The following is a 24,699-nucleotide window of genomic DNA, read 5'->3' on the forward strand; positions in this document are numbered from 1 at the left end:
TGAGTCCAAGCACCTGGCAGGCAGCTGAGCAGATGAGTCATTTGAGGAGCTGGGGCTGACAAGTGATATGTGCATATTTAATGTGTCCCAGGATTCCTGTCTGCTTTCAAATTGCTCAGGGATGTTTGTTGAGGCTCTGGGGATGTTGGAGCTTCACAGGCACACTTGAGACTCCTGAAAGGAGGCGTTTGACTCTGATACTTATCTCAGCACTTTCTGCTTCATAAATATCTCAGGCCTTAAAGTCTCCAGGCTGGGAGGCACTCAGATGGATGAGGACCTGGGGAATAGTTCAGTGTCTTGGAGAGAAACAAAAATATCTTTCTGGCAGTGAATGATCTCCCTGTCTCCTTTCTAAACTGCTTCCAGAGTTACTGAAGACAGTTGTCACAGCATAATCACGAGCTTTATTTCCTTGGGTAAACCAGATTAAAAAGGGAGAGAAATGAACAGAAAACACAACAAGACCTTTGAGATTCTTTGTAAATTGTGCTTGAGATGAGTCTGTGAGTTGATCTTTCAAAAATAGTGTTTTCTGTTCCACAGGAATCTATAGGAGCTTCATGGTGTAGAGGAGATAAACAGGAAGCACTCCCAAAGCAGAAAAGCTGAACTCCTCAGGCATGTGTTTGAAGTATACTTCCCTTTTGCAATTCATAGTGAAAAAATTACTTGGTGGAACTCATTGCCTCAGGACTATGGGGAGGACACAAATAAAAGCAGACTTCTGTGCTTCATTTATTTATGGAAATTATTTACACCAAGTATTGTCTAACCAAGGAAGGTTAACACTTTCTCTCTGGGTACCTGTTCACTGACAGCATCATTCCCTTGGATTTTGTTTTCCTGTCTACTTTGAACCTCCCAAGCTGCAAATTGTTGCTCTTGGTCACCATCTCACAATATTCCACTGCTGAGAAGAGCTGGACTTTGTCGTCCTTGTACCTCAGCTGGAAGTAGCTGTAGGCTGCTATCAGTTCATGCCTTAGACCCTGCTGTTGAAACAGCTTTTCCATAATTCCCAACCTTCCCAGATCCCAGAGGGTGCTGTACATTGAGTCCAGCCAGGCTTCACTCCTCAGGAAAGCAGAAGCTTCTTGACTCATGACACACAAAAAATTTGTGCCTGCAGTTCTGATTTATGTGAAAAGGCAGGAACACGGATTCCAGAATTTACAGAAAATAGCGAGTGAAGCTCACCACCATGAATTGCTGGGAAAATGCCTTCAGGGGAATTCTGGTGCAGAGCCTGCAGGGGGAGGATGCTGGCCAGCAGCACTGGCCTCAGTTAAGCTGCTCTCTGAGATGCAAGCTGGGGTCTCAGCGTGGCACTGAGATCCATCAGTGCTGCAGCTCCCAGGGGAAAACCACTCTTCAAGTTACCCTTCTTTATTAGGCCTGTTTAATACAGAGGGATCAGCGAAGAATCAAGTACAGCAGGCTTATTAATGTTTCTTTAATTAGTAACAGAACAAATATGTTTGGACTTTGATTATTTTACACAGAGAATGTTGGAATGATGCATCAGGTGGTTTTGTGTCCATTTTGCTCTGTTTTATTACCATGTAAAAATATTCATCTGGTACACAAGATTTAAAAAAATATTTTCACAACAAAATAAGTGCTTTGAGCACTAAAAATTCACTTGTACGCTTTAATGTTGGCCTAAACATTTACATTTTCTAGCCACATCCCCTCCCTACCCCAAAAGTGGGCAAACCCCAGACTATAAATATTATCTGTGTCAGATATAGAAAACTTTCCCAGAAAAAGAAGACGAAACACAAACATAACAATTCTGTGGCTCAGACAAATTGATTTTCACTCCCCCAAAACAACAAAAAAGGAAAAATAGAAATATTTTTGTCAAAATTAAAATGGCACAGGGAACACAACACTAATTATCAGACACTTCAAGCAGAAGGGGGGGAAATGTTGAGACATTATACCTTTCAGGGGAGTAATGGCACAGACCAGGAAGCAATAGTATGCTTGCAGATGGTCAAAAAGATTTAAGAATCACAGAATATTGGGTTGGAAGGGAACCTCAAGGACAGAGTAGAGGAGATGTCTCTTATGAGTCCTTCTTCACCTTCTGTAAGGTTGGGTTATGGAAAACCAACAGTTTCTACAACCAGCATTTGTCCATCTTGAGCCAAGACAACACCTCAGGAAATGCTGATGTGTTGAAAATGGTTTTTTTCTGGCAAGAGTTTCTTTTCACCAGTTTTTGAGACTTTCTCAGGTAGTGTGTGCTGATCACACTGAACAGTGACCTAGTTCAGCTCCTTGGTCATGGGGCAACTTGCCATTAGTCCAAGCAGTATTAGATGCATCTTAGAACATCATCAAGTCCCCTCTTCCAAATGTGAAAAATCCCTTAAAGGGAAAAATGGTCCCTTTGGTAAAGCATGAATTAGGGCAGAAGGAGACAGTCACAGCTCATGATTAAAACCAGCAATCAACAACTAACCCTGTGAAGGCAGTGGGATGAAATGCCACCTGCTTTGCAGGGCTGATCTCAGGTGTTTCCACAAACCCACTGCCTGTGGAAAAGGTAACACCTGGTAGCCAAGGACACACCTGCTCACAGGGCAGGAATCCATAATGAAATATTTGGAGATCAATATAGCTGAGGACAAAACAAGATATCAGATTGAGTCTTAGAAATCAGAGTGTGCAAAAGTAAACCAGACTTTCCTCATTCTCCAGTACATCAGTGGCTTTCTGAAACAGGAACCATACAACAGAGATTGGGATCCATTAAAAGAAGAAATATCTGTTCAGAGGTTCTTGGAAAACTTAGAATTCACTCTCATGGCCTGAAGAGCACTTCTGCAGTGTTCATAGGTCAGTGAGCTGGAATGCCCAGAGCAAGTCCTAGGGAAGAGGTCTCCCACCACAGGGCATCTTGTCCCACTGGACTCTGAGTGAGCCAGCTGAGTTCGTCTGCCAGAAATCTTCAGTGGCAAATTCGTTCTGTCATTTCTTTCTGCATTGAAGGGGGAGAGAAAAGAAAGAAACAGTAAGTGCAAAAGACAGGTTGGAGTAGCGTGACATGCCAGGCAGTTTGGGAGGTGTCCAAAACCAACCCAGGGAAGCAACTGTGGGAGTCTGGGGAGCCTTCTTCTGTTTCCCATGACAGCCCTCCTGGGAACTCAGCTGCCTCAGCAGCTCTGTGCTGGCACTCTCCCCGGTCTCTGTGGCACAAGGTTATTTTGGCTGTGCCCTCGCCTTGAGAGCAGTCCAAGGAAAGAGCTCTGGCTGAGATATTGAAAGATGAAGGTTCTGCTCCTTGCTCAGCTGCAAAGCAGCCAGACAAGGTGATGACACTCTCAGAGCCCTCTTTGCAGCCTTAGGAGATGGGATATGGAGCAGCTCCCTGTTGTCACTCCAGGAGCTGACCACAGCCAGAGGACCTGTGGTTTCAGCAAGGGATGCCACAGTCACACTGCAATGCAAATGAGTGCTAATAACAGGGCCACAGGAAACCTCCAGCTCTGTTTAGGATTACAGACTTTTCTTTAGCTGGAATGGCATTGTGCCAGCCATTAGGAAGGTGTCCAGCTTTCAGCTGGTGGAAGATGGTATTTGTCCTTGCCTTGAAAAGTTCAACTAGCATCTTGGAAATCCTGCAGTGAGAAAAGTGTGATTCTGGCTCATTGGGTGCATGGCTTGTGAATCTGTGTGCCCACAGGTCCCCTTGTGCACCCCAGAGGAAGGTTTGCACATTAAAAGGTACTCCCAAAATAGATTGGAAGTAGGACTGGTCCGTGGAGAGGGAAGAATGTAACTCTGAAAAAAGAAGAACTAGGAAAGGACAATGACCCTTGAGTAACCCAATAAAAGGCTCTTTAGTTATATTGCTAAGGGAGACAGAAGCAGCAAACTCTGATCTTCAGTGCTGAGAACTTTGTTTTTCAAATCCATCAGGGACAGTGGCAAAGAGAGGGTTTTCCTGTAGGAGTAACATATAAAATCACTTGAGTGCAGAACCAGGCCATCAAATGAAAAGTTGATGCTCTGCCACAAAATCACATTGCAAACAGGAAATGTTTGCAAACATCTTGGAAGGAAAAGAAGAGGGTGAGGGGACTGTGCACATCCTCTTGCAACAGCATTGCACCCACCCCACTAGGCACCCACACAACACCAGGCACAAAAGCAGGAGGGACTGCAGTGACCAGTGAGCTGATAAGTCACCAGTGAGCTCCTCCAACCAGCCCCAAATGTCCAAGGCTTTCCTCACATCCAGGAAATCCCCACAGCCCTGCTTTAGTGCGTAACCAGTGGACCCCTGCCAGCTCTGCACCACGAGCTGCCCTCGTCAAGGAAGCAAGTGCATGGCTTCTTTCTGACCCCATCTTCCTTGATTTGCTGAGAGAGTGAATCACTGCCTTTTGCTAGTTCTGCTGTACAAAGGATCTCATTCTCAGTTCCCCAGATTTGCTGCTAAGAAATCACATCCCACAGAAGCTTGACAAAAGGGAAGCTGAAGCAGGAAAGGGAGATTCAGCCAGAGGAAAGCTTAGAGGTCTGTCATGGGATTCATGGGGACTAATGAATGCGAGGTTAGGAGAGCTGTCTGGGCTGATGAGGCAGCCTGGTTGCAGGACACCCTCATACACGCCTAAAGCAGCTCAGTGCCTGAGGGCAGGAGGCCCTTCCTCCTCCCTGGTCCTTCCTCCAACCCTGTGGTTGGTTCTGCTTGAGGCTTGGATGGCAGGCAATGAGACACAGACAGACATGGGGCAATTGTGTCTCATTTCCTTGTAGTTCACAGTAGTTGCATCACAGGGAAAGAATCTGTTCACCTGAGATTTATGGAGACCCATCAGTCGTCTCATGCTGCATGTGAGTCACTGGCATTGAAAGCCTATTTAGCAAAGTCAGCCTCTGCTTTGGCTGCCAGGTGTTAATTATTTACATTAGCAAGCAGCAGTTCAAGGGGTTGGCACTACTATGGACTGTACAGCAATGCTGAAGAGGTTTGTCATGAGGAGCACTGGCAGAGGACAGGCTGATGCTGAGCTGACGTTTTCTGGAGCTGAGGGCCATTGTGGTAATATGTGTTACAACTGAATTCTACAAAATAATTAAAGTCAATACTGTTGTCATTCAAGTCTCTCCTGATTAGATCATCACCTCTCCATCCTCCTAAATCATAATTAGAGCAGATAGGCAGAAAATTGACTAAGACAAATGAAAGCAGAGGAGCAAAGTGCTTAGCACTTAGGGCAGGGGCTTGCAACCAGCTGGGACTCTTCTCAGCTCATTCTTGGATTGTATCCTCTTGGTCACTCTCTGCTGCTGGATATGGCCTTTTCTGCAACCCAGCCCTTATCACAGCATGCAAACTACTTCCTATTAATTCTTTCCCCACTGCACCATGTCCTCCCTGGGCCAGACTACACTCTACTTTGTCTGCGACAAACTTGCTTCTCTTACAAAACCAACTATGTGCATTTTCTACTTTATGAGCCCTGGGCTGTTTGGCCTCTGCTTCCCACAAATCCTGCTATTGTCAAGGGCTCTCACCTTCTGCCTGGCTAACTGCTTGCCAAGGGAGGCTGTAGGGAAACTGGGAGATCCAGTGAGGCCTCTCCAGCATGGTCTTGACAGCTGTTGTCTGCAGCTGTGTGTCCTATCAGGGCTTGCCTTCCCTCAGCCTCAGTGTAATTCACACTAGGATCTCAAGGAGAGAATGCTAAAAGAAAAACTGTGGAGAAGAGACTTTGGCTCAAATCTGACTCCTGAAAGCCATGTGGGCACAGCTGGCTGGAAACAGTTGGATGTGCAAATTGCATTAGAGCTACCAAGTCACTGTGGGGACACTGTTCTGTGTGATCCTAAGGGTATTGGAGTTCAATTCACAGACATGAAAACAGAGGCAAAGGTTAAGAAAGGATCAATATTTTCCTTGGTGCTGCTGGGAATTTCTCTCTCAGACCACCAAGGCTGATGGTCCCAGGACAGAAAACATGACTGTGTGTCTGAGGTAGGGTGGCCAAAAGAGTCCAGAGAGGGTCAGCACTGGTGTGACCAGCCCACACCACTCACCCTCCACCTCCCCATCCCAGGGCCATCCTTACCAAAGGCTCCAGCTCCCTGTGGTCAATGAGGCTGAACTCCCTGATGAAATAGTAAAAGTGCTTGTAGCAGGTGTTGACGTGAGCCTCAGCACCCATGTTGATGATGCTGTCAAAGTGGTGGATGTAGACATGGACAAAGACACGGAAGAGGCGGGTGAGGATCTTGGTGCAAACTTGCTGGAACTGCTTGGGGAAGGGAACACCTGCAAAGCAGAAGCAAATTGGAAGCCATCTGAACATTAAAAAAAACCCCAAACAAACAAACAAAAAAAAACCCCAAAAAACCACCCAGCATTTAAATGTCTCTGTCATGCTTGACAGGCAGTCATAGATGACAAGGAAGGAACCCTTGGCTAATACCAAGAGTGACACTGGGGCAGTGTGCCATTGAGCTCTTCCCACATATTCCCTCACTCTCTCCCTGCCTTTCCCCTACAAGCCTGCCCAGGCATGATGTAAGTCAAATTGTATTTACCCAGGTGCATGAACAAAGCCAAACCATCTCCCACCAGAAAAGACACCTTTCTCTGAGCCCAAAAGCATGGCTTGTACTGTTTTCTTTCCTCCTCACACCCTCAAACATCACTTCAGATGCATCAGCAGAAATGAGTGGGGTTTCTACTGTTTTCCTGATCCTTACTTCAATAAAATATCTCATTAAATCAGGAAGAGAACTGCCCATCTTAATGATGTTTGGGTTTCATTGTGCCCGTACAATCCTGAGATATCCTCATAGGATGGGACCCACCACACCTGGCTCTGTACTTTCAGCTTTGTCCCACACAAGGACACAGTGTGGGATATTTCCATCCTTTTCAAAATACACTGCTATCACAATGAAAATCTCAGGGTGGGATACCATCAGTGCCAGCAACCTTGGGGAAAATCTCTAAAGGAAACATGGCCTTGAAACACTAAACTTTTTGGGTAGGTTGTTGGGTTGGTTGGGTTTTTTTTCTGTGAGCAGGAGAATGAAAAAAACTGATATTTGTTTTCCTGAGGCTTCTTCCTCTCCCCAGAGCAATTCAATGCAAATACACAAAGAACAAAATAAAAACCTTCCTTCCCACGGTTATACCAGCCTCCTCCCTTAGCTTCTTATTAATGCAGCACATAACCTCTTGAAAATCCTTCCAAACAAACTCTGCTCAACCATGGCCAGCTCACACATTTTGTGCACAGGAAAGCATCAGCAAATCTCTTAGCTAAAAAATTTAAAATGGTAATTTTATCATTGAATCTTTCTCACCAGCCTTGCTAGACAATTAAAGCTGGATTTGGTTTTTTTCCCAAAGGCTCCTGGCAGTTTTGTTTCCCAGCAGCAGTGCCAAGCCCCTCTCCTCTGTGGGTGGCAAATGCAAAGGTTCTGTCCTTCCCACATCATGTGTGGAGCCTGTTTCAATCACCAGGGCTGGGCAGGTGTCTGGTTTGGAACTCATAAAAGAGCATTAATTTTGGTCTAAAGCAGAGTGACCCTGAGCACAGCCCTGTCTCCCTTTCCTGCGTGCACAGTGTTGGAGCAGAGGGCAGGGCTGAAGGTCTGTGCTGGTGCCACATCTGGATGTCCCAGCCACCCCTTGGAGAAGGACACAGATCTTGGCTCAGCGTCACACAGAGGTGGTTTTGAGACTGATTTGTGGCCACTGCTCTGCATAACCACGAGCACACTGCAGGCCCAGGGCTGCTCCTGCAGCAGGGACCTCAGCATGACCTGTTTCACCACCAGCTCTGACAGATCCCCTTAGGACTTTTCAGGAAAGGTGTTCACATCTGGCAAAGTACAACCAGGCTGTCCCTATGCCAACACCTTAGAGATGTGACTGCAGATCTGCTTCTGCTCAGCACCCTTGGCTACAGAGCTCTCCTTGCCTGCTAGTCTGACACAGGCAGGGATCAGAGAGCTCTCCAGGTTCCCCTGCAGGCAGGAGGGACACAGAGCTTTATCAATGGCTTCATTTGAGCTTTCTGCCCACAGCGAGGATGTGCTGAGCAAAGAAAAGCTGGAACACCAGCTGGGGACTCAGACATGCCATTAGGGTGGCCCCTGCAGACCAGCTTTGAAGAACCGCTTAAGAAACTTTTTTGGGTTTTTTTTTTTTTTTAATAAAGCTCATCACAGCAAATAATTGCTGGTGAATGCACATTTCTGGGCAGTGGCTGGGGAATACACATTGTTCTGGACAGCCTGTCTCCCTGGGACCAGCGGCAGCTGGAATCTCAGCAAGTGCCCAGGAGCAGGCAGGAGGCATTTGTTGCCTTCAGTTTGTCACCTGTCCCAGTGACCAACTGCCTCCCCAGTCAAAGCAGGCAGTGAGGGAGAAATCCGAGCTGACCGTCACTGGGAATTCATTGCCAAACTGCAAAGAGCGATAGTGAAGGAAAGCAGCAACCCTCAACCCAGTCCTGAGCTGAGAAGGAAACACTGTGCTCAGAGAGTGAACAGCAGATCAAACAGATCTCAGGCTCCCAGGGCTGACAGCACCCATGGTGCAGATCCTGCTGTCAGACAGGCCACCTCCAGACATGGCAGATGGTGACAAGTGGCTTTCCACAGCTTTTGTCCTGAGGTTAGCCAGGAATTGTCTTGTCTCATACATCTGTCACCAGCAAGTCCTCATGGATATGCTGGTAGCTGAGAGATTTAGAGAAGAGACACCTCCAGCTACATTCTGGGCTCTCCAGAAGCTGCTTTTGTATCAGGGAACAGAGATTTAGCTTAAATCACAGAATCAAAGAATAGTTTGAGTTACAAAGAATCTTTAAAGGTTACCTGATTAAAATCTCATGGTCATCAGCAACTATGGGAGTAGTTGAACTCCTAAACCTAATGATGCATGGAAAGATACCACCAGGCTGCCAGGACCTCCACGCTCACTTGTGGACTGGTCAGCCACTGTGTTTCATATGAACCAGGACCATCAGAAGCTCCGGGAGCTGAGGCTGAGCTGCCCTTCTTTGTGTCCATCACCAGGTGTCAGTGTGTGGCCGTCCCCTCCGGGCATGGCCAGGCTGTAGCGGTGGCTGCCTGTCACTGATGGATTTCCACAGGTCCCATGCCAGGACACCCCCTCACCATGGTCCTTTGGGATGGCTCGGGTCCGGCTCTGACTCTTCCTCCCCGCAGCACCCTCACTTGCCCAGGGAGGCACAGCAGGGTCCTGCTTCCCACCCCCATGCTGCAGCCATGGCTCTGTCCTGTGCCAGGACCCTCGACACAGGCCAGAGATGCTTGACTGGACCCTACATCTGGCACAGAGCTCTGTGCCAGCTGATCAAAGCGCTTCCCCTCGGGAAGGAAGCAGGGCGGATGTCTGACATGCAGATTGCCTCTGCCAGCAGTGGTGCCTCGCCGCTGATCTCCAGTGACTTGGATAGAAACCCACAGCAGCCCCAGCAGGCACTGGCCATGCTGGTGGGGAGCTGGAGAAACACCCCACCCCTTGCCCAGAGCTGAAAGAAGAGGCTCTGCAGTAAAGGCTGCATCTGAGAGCAGCAGAAGGATCTGCCATAAATGCAGCTTGCCCTGGGTCAGCGCTGCTGGGGCAGCGGATGTCCAGCAGACAACACATGTGACATCCTCTCCAGCCCGGGAGGGGACACAGCCAGGGCAGGCTGTGCCTGCTCCCTGCAGCCAGGCACACATTGCAAACAGCATGTCCCAGCCAGGGGACAGCCATGGGACAGGGATCTGTGGCCACACGTGCCTCTCCTGCCCCTGCAGGGGCTCAGCCTCCCACTGAGCTCGCTGCCATTCCCACCAGGGCTGTTCCTGCTCCTGGGAGGGGTCACTGCAGCAGTGCCTGTGGAGCGATGGGGACCCTTCCCCACGCGTGGAGGGGGCAGCTGCTGCCCCCAGGGCTCCCCTTGGGAGTGGGGCACTGGTGGCCCTTGCTTAGGGGATTTGCTCCATCTCAAAGGCGGCACATCATGGCACAAACCAGGACAGCAGCAGATGGATGAGACAGAGGGATGAGTCCGGTGGGACAAGCCCTGCATGGCTGAGGTGTCCTCTTAGCAGAAATACAGCAGGCCAGGGGAAAGTCAGGATGAACCTCCAGGTTTGACAAACCACCCCAACAGGGTGACACTGCTTGGGTTTGCATCACCCTCCCCAGCCCTGCATACCTGCAGGGACCAAAAAACATCATCCTATCTCATCCCACTGATGGTGGTCTAACTGCCCCAGGGGACAGCAGAACATCACAAAACCCACCTTATTTAAAAGCACTGAAATTACCTTTTCCCCAGCCCTGCACACCTGCAGGGACCAAAAAACATCATCCTAGCTCATCCCAATGATGGTGGTCTAACTGCCCCAGGGGGACAGCAGAACATCACAAAACCCACCTTATTTAAAAGCACTGAAATTACCTTTACATTTAGTTCCCTGGTGCTCACAATCCAGGAGCCTTGGAGAAAGCAGCAGCAGCCCAGAGTCTGGCAGGCAGCAGCCACCCTTTGACTCTTCTTGCATGATGTTTAGTTTAGATATTAGGAAGAATTTCTGCTCCAAGCCAAGGCAAAAGCTGTAAGTACAGCAGGTACAATTTCACTCCAAGCAGAGTGACTCACAGCCCTGAAATGAATTGGCACCTTTAGTTTGTCTTGGATGTTTTGCTTGAAAATCCCAAGATATGATTTAAAGCTCCAAGGAATCTGTTTCCCCACTCTGTGCTGATTGCTTCAAAACATAAGGAAACCATGTGTAAAAGGAAATGAAAATGAGAGGTAACAAAGTGCCTGTGCTTAGGCTAAGGGACTGCCAACGGGTCCTGGATCTTTCCTGCCATCTCCTATCCCCAGCACTTGTGCACCAGCCAATTTAATTTTTTCACCATGAATCAGTACTGGGAAGCTATTTTGCTTCTTGGCAATTGTATATTTTTTTTCCTCTGCAAATGCAGTAATTCAGTGAACTTCGTGATGAATTGTTGTTGTTATTTCTCAATTTCATTTTGGCCACCGTGGTGTTCAGTGATTCATTTTTCCTAAAAATAAGTGTTTAAAGCCCTGTTTAAAACTAATGGCATGATGGCAGCTGCAAGCTGGTGTGGTATTAATTTTGTAAGAAAAAAAGCAGGGGAAAAAAAACTCAACAAATTATGTTAAAAAGAGCCAGCTGAGAGAACACCAATAATTAGCCGAATTCTGAACATTTTTCTCCTGTTGTTATGGCAAGAAAGTATCAGATAATTTCGCACCAGGTTTTCTCTGTTTTTTTATAATTGCTTTGGGACTATGCTTGAATGACAGGCTTGAGTTTTGAAAAGCTTTCCAAGAACTGTTATAAAACCTCCTGTTGCCGAGGAGCCACAGGCAAACCTGGCAAGGAGCGCGCGGTGTTTCCGGCGCTGGGGCTGCTCCAAACCCTGCACCCATCTGACACCAGCGGGGCTTCAGCAGCCTGGTGCTGCTGATGGAGCACACCTGGCTGGGTGCAACCAGCAGCCTGGTGCTGGGCTGAGCAGTGCAGACACAGCCATGGAGCCTGGAGACCCCACCCAACCCACCCAGCTCTGCCAGCAGCAGCTCCCTGAGAGCAGGCAGGGCAGAACCATTACTGGGAGGAGAGGATATTTTCCAGGTGGTAATTTGTTCATGGATGTCCACTCACTGAATAAATCTACTGATATAGTTTTACCAGCTGGTGAAAGTACACCTGTGGAATCATTTATTCTTCTCCCTGCATGGGAAAAATGCTCACTCTCCATTTAAATGTATTTTTCAGGACAGCTACTTTGGTTGGAAGAGTGGAAACAAAGCACTAGCACACACCAGATGATATGGGTTGTCTGGGAAAGCTGCTGCTTTTATAGATTTATAGCCATCAGGTTGGCAGAGCTCATGCCAGGCACAAATTTGTCTCATCTTAACTGGCTGACAAACAGGTTCCCACTCCAGAGAAAGGATTAGACATTGGGATGGAGCCCTGCAGGTAGATTTCCCTGGGCATGGGGAAGACACAACATCTCTCCCAATCCTTGCTGTGGAATGCAGGGGGCTTGGCAGCCCCCCCAGACCTGCTAATAATCTCCACCATAGGGATTTTCTGCTGGTGCCATCTGAGGGCTGCAGCCCTGCTGGTTAAGTCTGCCAGGTCACAAACTGTCTGCTGGTGTCGGGCTCCCTTCCTGCCGTGTCAGATGCCAGCTGTGCCTCTGGCCTCACTGCAGAGCTGGCAAGAGCTCTGTACCATGCAGCTTGGCTAAACCAAAGGTGTTTGTCACTCTGCTCCCCTCCCACCTCTAACATGTGCTGGAGGAGCAGATGCTTCAATGTGCAAATCAGCCCAGCTCTGCTCTGGTCGCTGCAGCTGTGACTGTTTATCCCAGCCAAGGTCTCCCCTCTGTGATTCCTAAGGACCCTGTGAGCCCACAAGTCAGTAAACTACCTCTGCTCATTTCTAGCTGAGCCTGTCACCCTGGGGTGAAATATTTCCCCCTCTGACCCATGAGATACCTCTCAGCTGTCAGGAGCCTACCAAGCCCTGCTGAATCACGTGCTGCTTCAGCCTGTGTAGCTCTTGGGTGGAGGAGGATGCTGAGGTTAGCCTCCAGCAATGTTTGTGAGTTTGGGGAACACTTGCTGCTTCTAAGAAAAACGAATTTTAAAAAGAGAAAAGTCTGTTTTGTCTGTGGTCAGGTGGCCTTAGCCAGGGAAATCTGTGCTGGGAAAAATTTAGTGCACATGGTAAAGAGGGGCCAGGAGGGGAGGCTGAGATGCACACAGCTCATAAACACCCACTGAGACAGTGGGCAGCTGTGCCCAGGAACCTCTCCAGCACAAGCAAGAGTGAAACAAACCTTCAAGCTAAATCCCATCTCTGCTGCTAACATCCAAGAGTCTCACCACAGCTCCAAAGCATGACATTTGTAATTTCCCCTCATCAAGCTCCTTTCCTCTCCTTAAAACAACTCTGTGTCCTCTCAGTGCCCTATTCCCCTTGTCCTGGGTCATTTCCCAAGGGCTTGCTCTTTAGGAGAGAGGCTAAGCACCTCTGTTTGGTCACCCTGGCCACTGTCCCTGAGCCCCACATCCTGGCCAGCCTCCTCTGTCATCCAGTGCATTTCTCTTCAACCAAACACTCCATCTTCTGAAATGCCAGAGCTGCCAAGCGATTACCAGTGAATAAGGCAGGCCAGTGAAAGGCAGATAACTGGGGACACACTGATGACAAAGTGCCACCAGGTCCCTCCTCCCTCTGCCTCCCCCAACAGCCTTTCTTGTGTTTTAGAGTGCAACCTCAGCCTGAGCTCCTTTCACTTATGTGAGGTCAAAACCACCAAGACATGCTGACACAGGGCCTGAAGTCGTTCAGGGGACACAAGGGTCCCCACAACAAAAGGGTTTGGAAAAGGGACCTCAGGAAAGCCTTGGAAGAGAAAAAAATGGATTTGACCCATGTTCACCTAATGTCATCCTGGATCTCACCCAGAACTGCCCTCAAATCTGAAATGAAAGGAGAAATGGAAACCAGCCATCCCATGTGCTACAACTCAGAGGGAGAAGTGCCAAAAATGAAGTGAAAACCACCAGGACCATGGCTGTATTCAGCTTTTGTACCTCAGAGAGAAAGATGTGGGAGAGCAGAGGATGCTGTAATGTCCCTCCCATGGCTGGCTGCTTTTTGAGGTGTTAATACTCCCTGTACATCTTTACTTCTCAGAGCAGTGTCAAGCAGCATCGCATCCCAAATCCTACCTGAAAGGCATGAAATTGGATCAGGACACTCCTTTCTGGCTGGAGGGAAAACAGAGTAAATCCATGCTTTTAGTGGAATGCAGATCTTCTCCTTGGGGACAAGCCACCTCAGGAAGAGGAATACATAGAGGAATACCTACCCTGCTCCCTGTGGCTGCTGTCTCACCCCTCAGCAGCAGCAGGTCTGAGCAGCCAGAATGAGCAGGCACTTTGCTGTCCCCAGCAGAGCTGGGACTGCTGGCCCAGGGTATCCTGCACTGACTGTGAGCCAGCCACACCTCCAGCCTCCTCCGTTCACTGGAGGGCAGCATGGACAGCACTGTGCCCACGAGGGAAAGATGCCTCCACAGCACAGTGAATGCCCTGGTGAATCCCAGGGACTGCCTCTCCCACACACCCCAAAGGCATCCTGCCTGTCCTGCAGCATGAGCAGCTGGCACTGTGCTACCCTGCCTGCCCCAGGCCACCAGTGAGGGGAAGAAGGCAGCGAGTGCCTGCTGGTTTTGGTTTCAGGGCTTGTCCCACCCTAACTCCAGGCAAAGCCAGAGCAGCCAGATCAGGTCAGGGGTCTGGGAGAGTCACCCCGTCCCAAAGCCAAAATAGTTTGGCACAGCCAGGCTGCAGGCACTGCCTCCCCTCTTGCTGGCAGAGACCCATGACCCCTCTCAGACTCCAAGGGCCGGAGACTTTCCTTAAAAAGACACACAACTACATGTACAGCACAGCCAAATGGGGCTGCAACAGTCAGTAATGCCAGTAATCCCACACAGACCATTTTCCTCAATGTTTCCCAGCACATTAATGAAAATCTTGACCATAAGCTGCACTGATTTAATAAAGTTTTGTCTGCTTGGCAAACAAAAAGGTCAAGCAGACTCGCAAAGCTATGCCTTTCCAGCCCCAAGCTCCTTAAATCTTTTTTTTTACGCTCAAGTAGTTTCATGTTCTGTCTGAAAAACAACCTCTCCAAGGCATGACCTGAGACTCTGGAAGCCCCATCAGCTCCAACCCTTGAACTCATCTCCCCAAATGACAAAAAGCAGCTAAGTAGCAGCTAATATCAGCCCTGGCAGCTGCTGAGCATTGCAGGTCAGCAGCAGAGGGGTTAGTTTGAAAGCTGTGCTACTTTTAGCATCTGCTGCAGGCAGCTCTTTTTGAAGAGGTGTATCATACACCTTGGGCCTTGGCAGTGGCAAGGCCACATCCTAGGGACATCTCTGCTCAAGCAGTGCCTCAGCTACCTAGCAAAATGTGAGGTATGATCAGGGCTGAGATGGAAAGGGGCTGAGGAGCGAAGCAGCAAGGGCTGGATCTTGGGACCCTGAACCTACATGGAAAACCAGAAAGAAACTGAGTTCATTAGTTGAGAGAAAAGCAAGGATGTGATGACCACCTCTAACCAGCTCTGCAGCTCATCCTCTATTTCTCACAAACCTACCAGCCTTCATTTCTCACAAACACAGAATAAGTTCAAGCACAGAAAAGGTGAACATTGTGTTCCACATCCCCCAGTAGTTAGGATGAGAAATCCCAAACTCAGTGTAGAGCAAAAGGGTGTGGGACAGACACTGAGAAACACCTGGAAAGGGAAATGCCACAATACTTTGAATCACAAGGTTCATCAATACCAACCCTGAGGTGCAGCCTGGGAACCTGCACCAGTTACAAGCCCAGCCTTCCTGCAGGGAACCAGAGCCCACTCACCTATCCTGGTGGGGAAGACATCCTCATTGTTAATGAGCATCTCAATCCAGTCCATCAGCATGCACATGTACTGTGGGGCCGACAGCTTGGTGGGCTTCTTGTACTTGCTGTCATCCTGCCACCTGTACTCGTACTTGAGCCCCCCGGACATGATGGGGCAGCTCCTCTCGGTGCAGTACTCCGACATGGTGCCGTAGATGAGGTTGATGCGGTTGAAGAAGTCCACCACGTGCACGGCGATCCAGTCGTTGATGCTCTCGCCAGGAGGAAGCTGCACCACTGCCTTCAGGTCCAGCCCGGACTTGAGGGAGGCCTGGGCTTTCTTGTACAGCTCAAAGCGCTGCGTGCCCGGCTCAAACTTCTTTCGGGGACGGAACGTTTTGTCTTTGTTGAAGACTTGCTTGAGACACAGGGCCATCGCGGGCAGGGCCAGCCAGGGTGAGGGCAGAGGCTCAGAGCAACATGAAACCCAGGGCTGGGGTCTTCAGGGATGGAGGTCTCTGGGGGGAGAAGGAGACACATTTCAGTCACACATGAGGACAGCTGCATGCGTGGACACACTTGCAGGGGTTTGCACCACTGACCCCACTGCTCTGACAGCACATGGGGACAGGTTTGGAGTGAGCTTCTGGCCCCTTCACGCCCACCAGGGTGACCTGGAGCAGCTGCTGCCACCTCACACAGCAGCTGCTGGCACTGGGGAGGGTAAGCCCTGCCACATGTGCCCCATGCAAGGCTTGATGGCACACAGAGCCCTTCGTCCCTCCTGCACACCCCAGGAGCCCACCAGGCTCCAGCCAACTTCTTCCTTCCAGGCTTTTACCATCAAGTGCTGCAATAAAGTGAGAGCCGTGACACCAGCAGAGCTCACCAGTTTGGGCAGTCCCACTCTGGTGGCCTTTTCCTCTCCTGGCAAAGGGGAAGCATCTCTTTCCCAGGGACTTGTCAGTACAAACAACCCCTGACCCTGCAGCAGCGACTGGCAAGCGCGGCCCCGGGGACCACGCTGCGACCGCAGCTGGCTGCTGGTTCACACAGCCCCAGCACCAGCATCAGTGGGAAAAGGGGGGATTATTTTTGTTGTTCTGCCCGGTGTGTTTGTCCAAAAGAACAAAACCCACATCCGAAGAAGGGAAACGCAGCCCAGCACAGCAGAACAACGCTGCCAGGATGCTGCCGGCTCTCCCGGCATGCACACAATGCACAGGCAGCCCTCGGGTGGTGCAGCTGATGCTCCGGGTGACTCCAGGGCTCAGCAAAGTGCTGAGCTCACCTCTTCCTGCCCAACAGTAGCAGCACAGATGAGGGCTGTATTTTGCTTTTCCTCCCTGAAATCCAGTGCAAATCCCATCTGCCCAAGGCTGTCCTGGACAGGCTGGAATTGTGCATTCTGTTACCTGCATTAATCACCAGTGGTGTTAATGTGAGACCAAGGCCTTCTTGTGCTAAATGCCTTGCTGAGGCTTAGGAAGAGAAAGTCTTTCAACAGCCTCCCCCTGATGGGAAGAGATGGAGAAGCAGTTAAGAAAAAGGAAGGAAAATATTTATGGAAAAGGGAAGTGACTGACCCAAAGTCACAAGCAGGAGGGAAGGCACACTTTGGATGAACATTCATCATTAAAAAGACAACCTTAGTCAAAAGCTTAAATTCTGTTTTCTAAACTCAATCCTGAGCCTGAGGCAGGTCCTATTTTGTGATCAGCTAAACATCTCTCAAGAGAAACCCTCTGCTCCCCTTAAGGCTCACCCCAGGGTCATCCCTGGGAGGGAGCAGGACCTAGTGATCATCCCAATGCTTGCAGGATCTGCCTGGCAGGGATTGCTGCACTACACCTCTCATGGATGCAGACCCTGGTGGGGGGGGGAAGCCCAGCAGGAATGCCACCAGTGCACAACCACAGCCTTTCCCACAGGCTGGAGCCAGAGCTTTGCCACCCTTACAGAGCTCACAGCACAGTGTGAGCACCACCACGTTCTGCTGCACCCAGGTACAAAAACCTGTGTGTTTTTAGGTGCTTTCTGCCCCACAGAGGGGGTCACAGCCAGCACCACGTTATGCAGTATGACTTCAACACCAAGGTATCTGCAGCCCTTCCCCATCTCATGTGGCTGGGTGGGATTTTAAGGGCCACATCGCTGTCACCCCCATTTATTGCCTCAGGGCAATGACTGGGGGCTGTTTCTTGGATGCTTTTTCTTCCCTGCTCCAAGCAACTGGCTCCAACTATGACAAACAGCTTGTTTCCCACTGCAGAAAAGAGCACAATCTCTCCAAAATGCCAGCCAGTGAAGCCAGCATGATGTCATGACTCCTATCTGTCCCTCAGTGAATGGCCTGTGCTACTGCAGTCCTGACGGATCCCACGGGAGGCCAGGGGACTCTGGGCACAGTGAGGCTCTAAAGAAAAGCCCTTATCCAGGACTTCCTGGATTCCACATATTCAAGCACATCCTGTTGATAGCACCTCTAAAAAAAGCCTTCTGGGGAGTTTGCTAACACACGACACTTCCAAAAACACGTATGCGTACATACATATATATTTATATATAACCACAGCAAGAGGGTTCCTAATTTGGTGGTGTAGGAAGTGCTGGGATACCCTCAGGATGAGGCACCCAGCAGGCTTTGCCCCTAGTGCAGTAGGAATGATGGGGCTGAGCAGTGTCTGGCCCTGCAGCCAGGCTTCCCTGGAATTTCAGCAAGGGAAGTCACGCCAACAAACATTTCTCTGTGTCACCATTGCTGCTGGCCTTGGCTCCATCTGCTCTGCCTCAGGGGCTGTTGCTGTTTGCAGACTCCTCCATGCAGAGCCTGGGCTGTTCCATGGTGATGAGCAGCCAGCCTGGCAGATGACATCCCATCAAACATGTCACTTGCAGGGGCTGACAGCAGTGAAATCAGTTCTCTTTTAGTGCCCACACTGCCAGTCCTCCACAAATATTGAGCCACCGGGAAATAAACATTTCATCTGCCAAAGCCAGACCTGTAACTCATGTACAACTGCATCCCTGCATCACCCACAGCTGGATCTCTGTGCTACCCTGCAAGCTGCTCTCACTCCTCAGGCAGGTGGGAATGTGCTTTGTGGTTCAGCACCACCTGAATATAACACCAGTTCAAAAAAAAAAAAAAAAAAAGCAACAAAATTGCTAAACATCTGCCAGGTGTTTTTCTACCATGCATCTGCTTGAGTGGGAATGGAGAGTAAAACCCATTGCTGCCCAAGTGCTTGGAGCTGACCTGTCCCTGAGCCTGCAGGATGCCAGCATGGCACCACAGCCTCTCTGTCCCCAGGCAGCAGTTTTCTTTTCAGGATCCTCACCATCACCACTACCAAATCACCAAGTTTTTAAGAGACCTTGTTAATCTTTACTGGACAAAAATGTTCTCCAGAAATTACATTTAGGACAAAGCCAAAAATACACCCTGGGATTTATGACCTGAAGAAGCAGAGAGAGGCCCTGAGCCAAAGAACACATTTGTTCTCTGCCTCGCTTCAGAGCTTTCACTGCCCAGAGAGATCGAGGTAGAGGGAGCAGTGGTGGCCAGGACCAGGACAGGAGATCCCAGCTCTGGCCCTTGCAGATGGGGCACTGAGGTGGGATGCACCAGCTTGGAGAAAACAGGCTTTGCAAAGTCACCAATGCCTCAGATTCCCCTCAGGCAGAGACTCAGCACCCACCTGTTTTCTGGGAAGAAAAGCAAAATCCTTTGCAAATGGACCCGGACACATCCTGAGTCTAACTGGTGGGAAAGGGCTTCAGCCAATGCACAATCAGATTTTCCCAGTTTCCACTTTTATGCATCCAACCTGACCGGTGCTCTTCCATCACTGACCAAGTATTTGGGGCAGATCCATGGAAAGAGATGGAAAATGGGAGATCTTCCAAGGTTTATGGTGCAAAGTTCAGCTGAGTTTGATGTTCAGGGCTGTCGTGTTCCTAGAAATCATGTCGTGGTCTGCTGGGTGGGGCAGGAGGCCCATCCAAGTCCTAATCACTGCCTGTTTTGGGAAATCCTAAGGGCAAAGTGTTATCCAACAAGCTTAGGCAGCAACTTCCTACAACATGATCCTACAGGTCCCGCCCCGGCCGGCGCGGCAGGGCCTGGGCCAGCGCCACGGCAGCAGCCTGCAGCTCTCTGCCTTCAGCTCCCACCTGCAAATCAAAGCTTTCCAAGAGGAGCCCTGGCAAAGGCTGCAAACCCTCTTCCCCACGCCACAGTTCCCATCACAGGGAACTGTGCTGCTGCTGGCACTCCAGGGATCCATAAATCCCTTTCTGAAGCATCTGCAAACCCCCAAATCAAACCTCATCCTGTGCTTGCGAGTGGACAAGGAGTGAAGCAGGTGGAGCTGGGGACTTGCCCTGCTGTCACCCTGGGTCCCCACAGAGGATGGCTGGAAGAGGACGAGCGAAGTTTCTGGGAGGAGAGAGACTGACATTTCCCATGGGACATCCACGCTGTGGTGTCCTTAGTGCTCACCCCCATCCACGCTCCCAAAATAGCCTTGGCTTTGAGGAGCTTGGCTACAAACCCAGCTGAGTGGCCACAAATCCCACCCCTGTCCTTGAAGGCTGCTGGGCTTCAGTCCTACCCCTGCTTTTGCTGCTGGCTTCAGTCCTGCTGGTTTTAAAAGCAGCAGCAGAAGCAAAACTCAGTGGGGTTTAGCAAGAACCAGAAAAGCACAGGGTTCAGCTGGGCAAGGACAAGGCAGAACCACTGCTGGGGAGGTAGCAGGCACAGACGTGAAAAACTGATGTCCCAGATTGCTGGCAAGTCCAGAGATGAAAGGAAATTAACTGGATGGGAGGGATGCGAGTTCAGGGTCAGACTAAGACGCTAATTTCAGGTCTGAGGGTTGGTTTTGTTTTTTATCTAAACTAGCTTGCTTTCTTTCTTACGTACTTTCTTTCTTATCATCTGAAAACCACAGAGGAACACAACAAGGCAAAGGCTTTGTTGTAAATTAAAAACAACTCTGAAAGGTCTGTTTAGAAACGACAAAACAAAAAGGAAGAGCAGGCAGAGCTGTGGGAGTGTGGCTTCCTCCTCACAGTCCTGCAGGCGTGGGGGCAAGGTCACCAAAGAAAACCTCTGGTTTTGAGCCCAAATAAGCTTTAGTCAGAAAACCAGCAGGAAGGATCAGACAGATGCACTGCCAGACTCCAGGGTGATGGTCACAGTGCTGCTCACTGCCTCAGTGTCCCCAATTTCAAAACTGATCTCCCTCCCCAGGCTCCCTTTAAGAGCTGCAACAACAAAGGCTTCAGGGGAAAAAGTGCTTTGCAAGTGTCTCTGGGGACTACTAACAACCATGAAGGGTAAGGAGAGAGAAAAGCTCTGACACCAGCACCTCCCATGCTCCAGTGCCAAGTGCATCCCCCCTGGATCCATCCCCAGACAGTGACACCCTGGCAGAAGCATCTGCCTGGAACCTGCTGCATTAACAGCACACTCCAACCCTCACTGGGGAGCACAATGAGAGGTCCAGCACTGTGGCAACCTGCAGGGAGACTCCAGCTCCCACTGCTTTGGGAAGAGGCCAAGGAGGCAGAGCACAGACCTGTGCAGCTCCAGGCACCTTGGAGCAAGGTGTAAATTAATTACCACCAGCTCTGCACATCCCCCTCAGGCTTCCCCGGGGGATCTTGCCTTTGGGGCACCAGATATCTATTGCTTCTCTCCTTTAGGGGATTCCCTTCTCCCCACCATGGGCAGTGTCAAAGCCCACCCAGCCCCATCCCAGATGGAGGAGAAGGACAGCACCAGCTCAGCCACCATGTGCCAGAGCCCTGAGACAGACAGACGGACGGACAGTCTGCCAGAAGCCTGCGGGCCCCAGCTGGCTTTTCACTGCTCTAGGAAGCCTCACTGCCTGGCTGAGGAGCCAGCAGCCTGTCTCTGAGCTTCTCTTCAAGCCCCAGGGAAGTCCAGATGCAGTTTGGTCTCAGCCTGTCCTAGAGCATCTCTGCAACCAGGGCTGCTTCTTGGGACTCATGTCCCAAAGACTTCTCCAGGCAACCCCGAACTGCAGACACTGCAGCCCTGACCCAGGGAGGGACTGTGGGCAAATGGGGCTTCCAGGGAAGGGAGCATATTCCCCTTTATATAAGCATTTCCAGCCTTGGAATTGTCTAAGAAAGGGGGGGCTGCAGAAGGAGGGTGCTGGAGAGCAGTCCTGGGGCACTGGCCCCACTTTATAAGCATTTCCAGCCTTGGAATCATCTAAGGAAGGGGGGCTGCTGCTGGAGAGCAGTCCTGGGGCACTGGCCCCACTGCCTCTGTGCTTCCTGCTGGAGCCAAGCCCCAGCTGGGCTGTCCGTGAGAACGGGGTTATTGGCTGCTGGTCCCAAATATAACCTAAACGATAGAAAATTCCAGGAAGTAAGCCAAGACACAACGCTGTGAGGGGGATCAAGGCCCAGCACATGGGCTGGGGGAGCTTCAGAGAAGCCCTGGGCTCTCAGCAGCATCTCCCTGCTGCCAAACCTTCCTTGTGCAAACTCCCCTGGTGCCGCCGAGACCCACGAGAGCATCCATGAGCACAAATCCCTGGAGCAGAGCAGGACTCAGCCCCCACGCTCCAGCTGGGGACAGCTGCCAGCAGGAAGCTGTGCTGGTGCTTCCCCCAACTCACATGGTGCTTGGAAATCCCCAGCTCGTGAGAAACGGACCTGGATGGCTTCCAGCAAGGGGACTGCTTACACCCGCCCTACAGATGTCCCCTGCTGTCCCCCTGCTCTGTCCTGCTCCCTGCCACACACAGCAGCAGCTCTCTGGCCCAAAGGCGCCAAAAAAAAGTTTTTCCCAGATCACACAAGACACCTCCAAGCAGAAAAGCAAAGCAGCATCTCTCCCTGTTAGAGGCAGCACGTCCCGTTCATTTTAGGTGTGATACCCAGTGGGGCCGGGGGCTTTTTGGGGTACCTCATTCCCGGGAGCTGAGATCCCACTGCTACTAGCAGTAACTTGCTGTGAGCCCTGAAAAGAAGTGTCCAATGGCCTCAGCGGTGTCCAACAGCTCTGGTTCAGTCCCAAGGGTGATTATTCCATTGTCAGAGCCGTAATTCCAAACACCGAGAGCTCCAGCCCTGCGAGCTCAAGGAAGAAGACGAGAGGAGATAAGCCAGCTGCGCAAAACTTATCTCCACCGCTTGCTCTCACCCAGTTCCCCCGCCCACAACTTTCCACCCTCCCTCCGACACCGGCAGAGCCGCTCCGGGGCTGTCCCGGTCGGGAAAGGCGTGTGTGCCTTCCCCTGCCTGTCCCCTGCCCCGAGGGACCCCCTTTCCCTGCGCACGGACCCCTGCCCAGCACCCCAAAAACCGGGGATCCCTGCTATTTACACGCTGGCTGCTGAGCCGGGACACCCCGGAGGAAGGGGAAGAGCCTTCTGCAGGCGTCCACGGCCCGGCTGGGTGAAGAATTGCCCTTTCCGAGGCTAATGCCAGCCCAGGTCTCGCCCCAGGAGCATCCTCAGGAGCGCCGTGCTGGCTTTTTACCTCCCAGGACTCACCTCATCCCCGGCACGGCGGCTTCCAGTCTCAAATCCCTCCGCTGCACTTTCTGCTCTTATTCAGGAAAAGGAAAAAAAAAAATTAAAAAGATAGAAAGTCCAAGCCAGGCTCTCTGTCGGGACTGTTGGCAGACTGGGGACCGCGGCAGCAGCAGCGGCAGGCAGAACCGCCTCGCTGCAGCGCCCGCGGGGGTTTCGTTAGAGAAGCCGGGGCCGAGGGTTTTTCTCCGGTCAGTGATGTCACATCCTGACCCTGCCGGCAGCTCCAGCTGTCCCTGGAAAACCCGCTTGGAAGCGGGCCTGCCAGCCCCCTCCATCCGCCGCCGTGGGCTCGCAGGCTCCTGGGTGGGCGCTCACTCCCACCCGCACCCGCGCTCCATTCCTGGATGCTGAGATCCTTCTTGGCGAGCAGTCCCGTGCCGCTGGCTGGCCCCGGCTTTCACAGGACAGCAGGGAGCTGGGGAAAGGAGATGGAATCCCGGAGTGTTTTCCCCTCCTCCCCCCATCTTTTCACAGTCCCTCTCCCTTCATCCCTCCCCGCCCCGCACACACGCACAAAACCAGCCGGGGGTTTCCGTGCCCGGCCAAGCTGGATGCCACCCAAAACAGAAATGCCGGAGAGGGGAAAAGAAAGATAAAAAAAACTTTCTCTGCACAGAGCACTTACTTTCCGTTTCTGTCGGAGCTGGGTGAGTTCTGAAGCGCGCTGCGGTATTTAAACGCTGCTCAGCAAAGGCAAGCCTGAGCCAGCACGCTCGGCGCCGGCAGGAGCGGCGTGGGATGGCCTGGCAGGAGCCGGGATCCGCCCTGGGGTCGGAGTCACAGCGCTGTGCCCCCCACGGGTGATGCTGGTGGTGTGGGGCAGGGCAGTGCCAGGCGCGGCCACTCGCGGTGCCCTCCTGGCACGGTGACGTGTGGCTCCCCGGGGGTGAGGTGTGTGATGCTCTGGCCTTGCTGAAACTGCCAAATTGTTTGGCACCGGGACAGTTCTAGTGAGGGAAACGTTTCTAGCCTTTCTTACAAGTGTGTTAAACTTGGGTCAAGCCAAGTGTTTGCGGGTGAGCTGGGGAGTGGGCACAGGGCAAGGGGGATGTGGCTGATGGGCACGTTTGCATAAAGCTGGAGGGGTTAGGATGAGGGTTTGATTCCCTGAACCCTGCCTGGCATCCCCTGGTGCTGCAGCTGTGGATTTGTCTCCCAACCCAATGCAGCCTGTGCATCCAGCAGCATGCATCCCTGCAGGATCCGTACTCCTTTCCCCAGGACACGGCTTCTCAGCTGCTGGTGATGCCAAGGTTTACTCTTGAGGCACGATGGTCAGAGGCAGTCTTTAAAAATAAATTCATCCAGCAGCCTCCCTGACCAGCCAGCCACGAGGGAGCTCAGCCCAGCCCTGCAAGGCATTTACTTTACTTTCCTCCCCCTTTCTGTGAGGTTGGTTTGGTGCAGGTGCAATAGGAACTCTTTGGCACCTGCAGCAGCATCTTATTAGAAGTGAAGAAGACACTGCAGGGCCCATTGCAGGTCCTGACCCAGGTGACAGGAGAAGGACACACCAAGGACATGCAGGATTCATCTGTGCCCTGCATCCACTACAGCATGAGATGGCTGAGGTGTTTCACATCTGCAGAAAAGGTAAAACCTTGAGGTGAAGTGCCCTGCACAGCTTGAGGCAGGAGGGA

General features: G+C 51.1%; 1 protein-coding gene across 5 annotated transcripts; it reads right to left on the reverse strand.

Moving 5' to 3' along the window:
• Positions 1-1,167: 1,167 nt before the first annotated feature.
• Positions 1,168-23,793, reverse strand: MOB3C (MOB kinase activator 3C). Of its 5 annotated transcripts, XM_039711799.1 has the most exons (7): positions 23,685-23,757; positions 23,018-23,474; positions 22,429-22,599; positions 19,181-19,516; positions 15,498-15,997; positions 6,093-6,295; positions 1,168-2,992 (listed from the first exon to the last, which is right to left on the reverse strand). In XM_039711799.1, exons 5-7 carry the CDS (start codon positions 15,913-15,915, stop codon positions 2,963-2,965), a joined length of 651 nt encoding a protein of 216 aa, XP_039567733.1. In that variant the 5' UTR covers positions 15,916-15,997; positions 19,181-19,516; positions 22,429-22,599; positions 23,018-23,474; positions 23,685-23,757; the 3' UTR covers positions 1,168-2,962. The 5 variants fall into 5 exon arrangements, with proteins under 5 accessions (XP_039567733.1, XP_039567731.1, XP_039567732.1 ...); XM_039711797.1 differs by lacking the exon at positions 19,181-19,516 and having other exon boundaries at positions 23,018-23,072; positions 23,685-23,793; XM_039711798.1 differs by lacking the exon at positions 19,181-19,516 and having other exon boundaries at positions 22,429-22,592; positions 23,685-23,750.
• Between the last annotated feature and the right edge of the window lie 906 nt (positions 23,794-24,699).

This window comes from Passer montanus, unplaced genomic scaffold (assembly GCF_014805655.1).
Source record: "Passer montanus isolate IOZ18808 unplaced genomic scaffold, ASM1480565v1 scaffold25, whole genome shotgun sequence".
NCBI lineage: Eukaryota > Metazoa > Chordata > Aves > Passeriformes > Passeridae > Passer > Passer montanus.

Bases quoted from the DNA above. Each gene is read 5' to 3' on its own strand.
- MOB3C (XM_039711797.1), bottom strand. From the start codon at position 15,915: ATGGCCCTGTGTCTCAAGCAAGTCTTCAACAAAGACAAAACGTTCCGT. The intron at 6,296-15,497 runs GTGAGTGGGCTC...TCTGCTTTGCAG, and splicing joins TGTCTTCCCCACCAGGATAG to GTGTTCCCTTCCCCAAGCAG. The intron at 2,993-6,092 runs GTAAGGATGGCC...CCTTCAATGCAG, and splicing joins ACAGGGAGCTGGAGCCTTTG to AAAGAAATGACAGAACGAAT.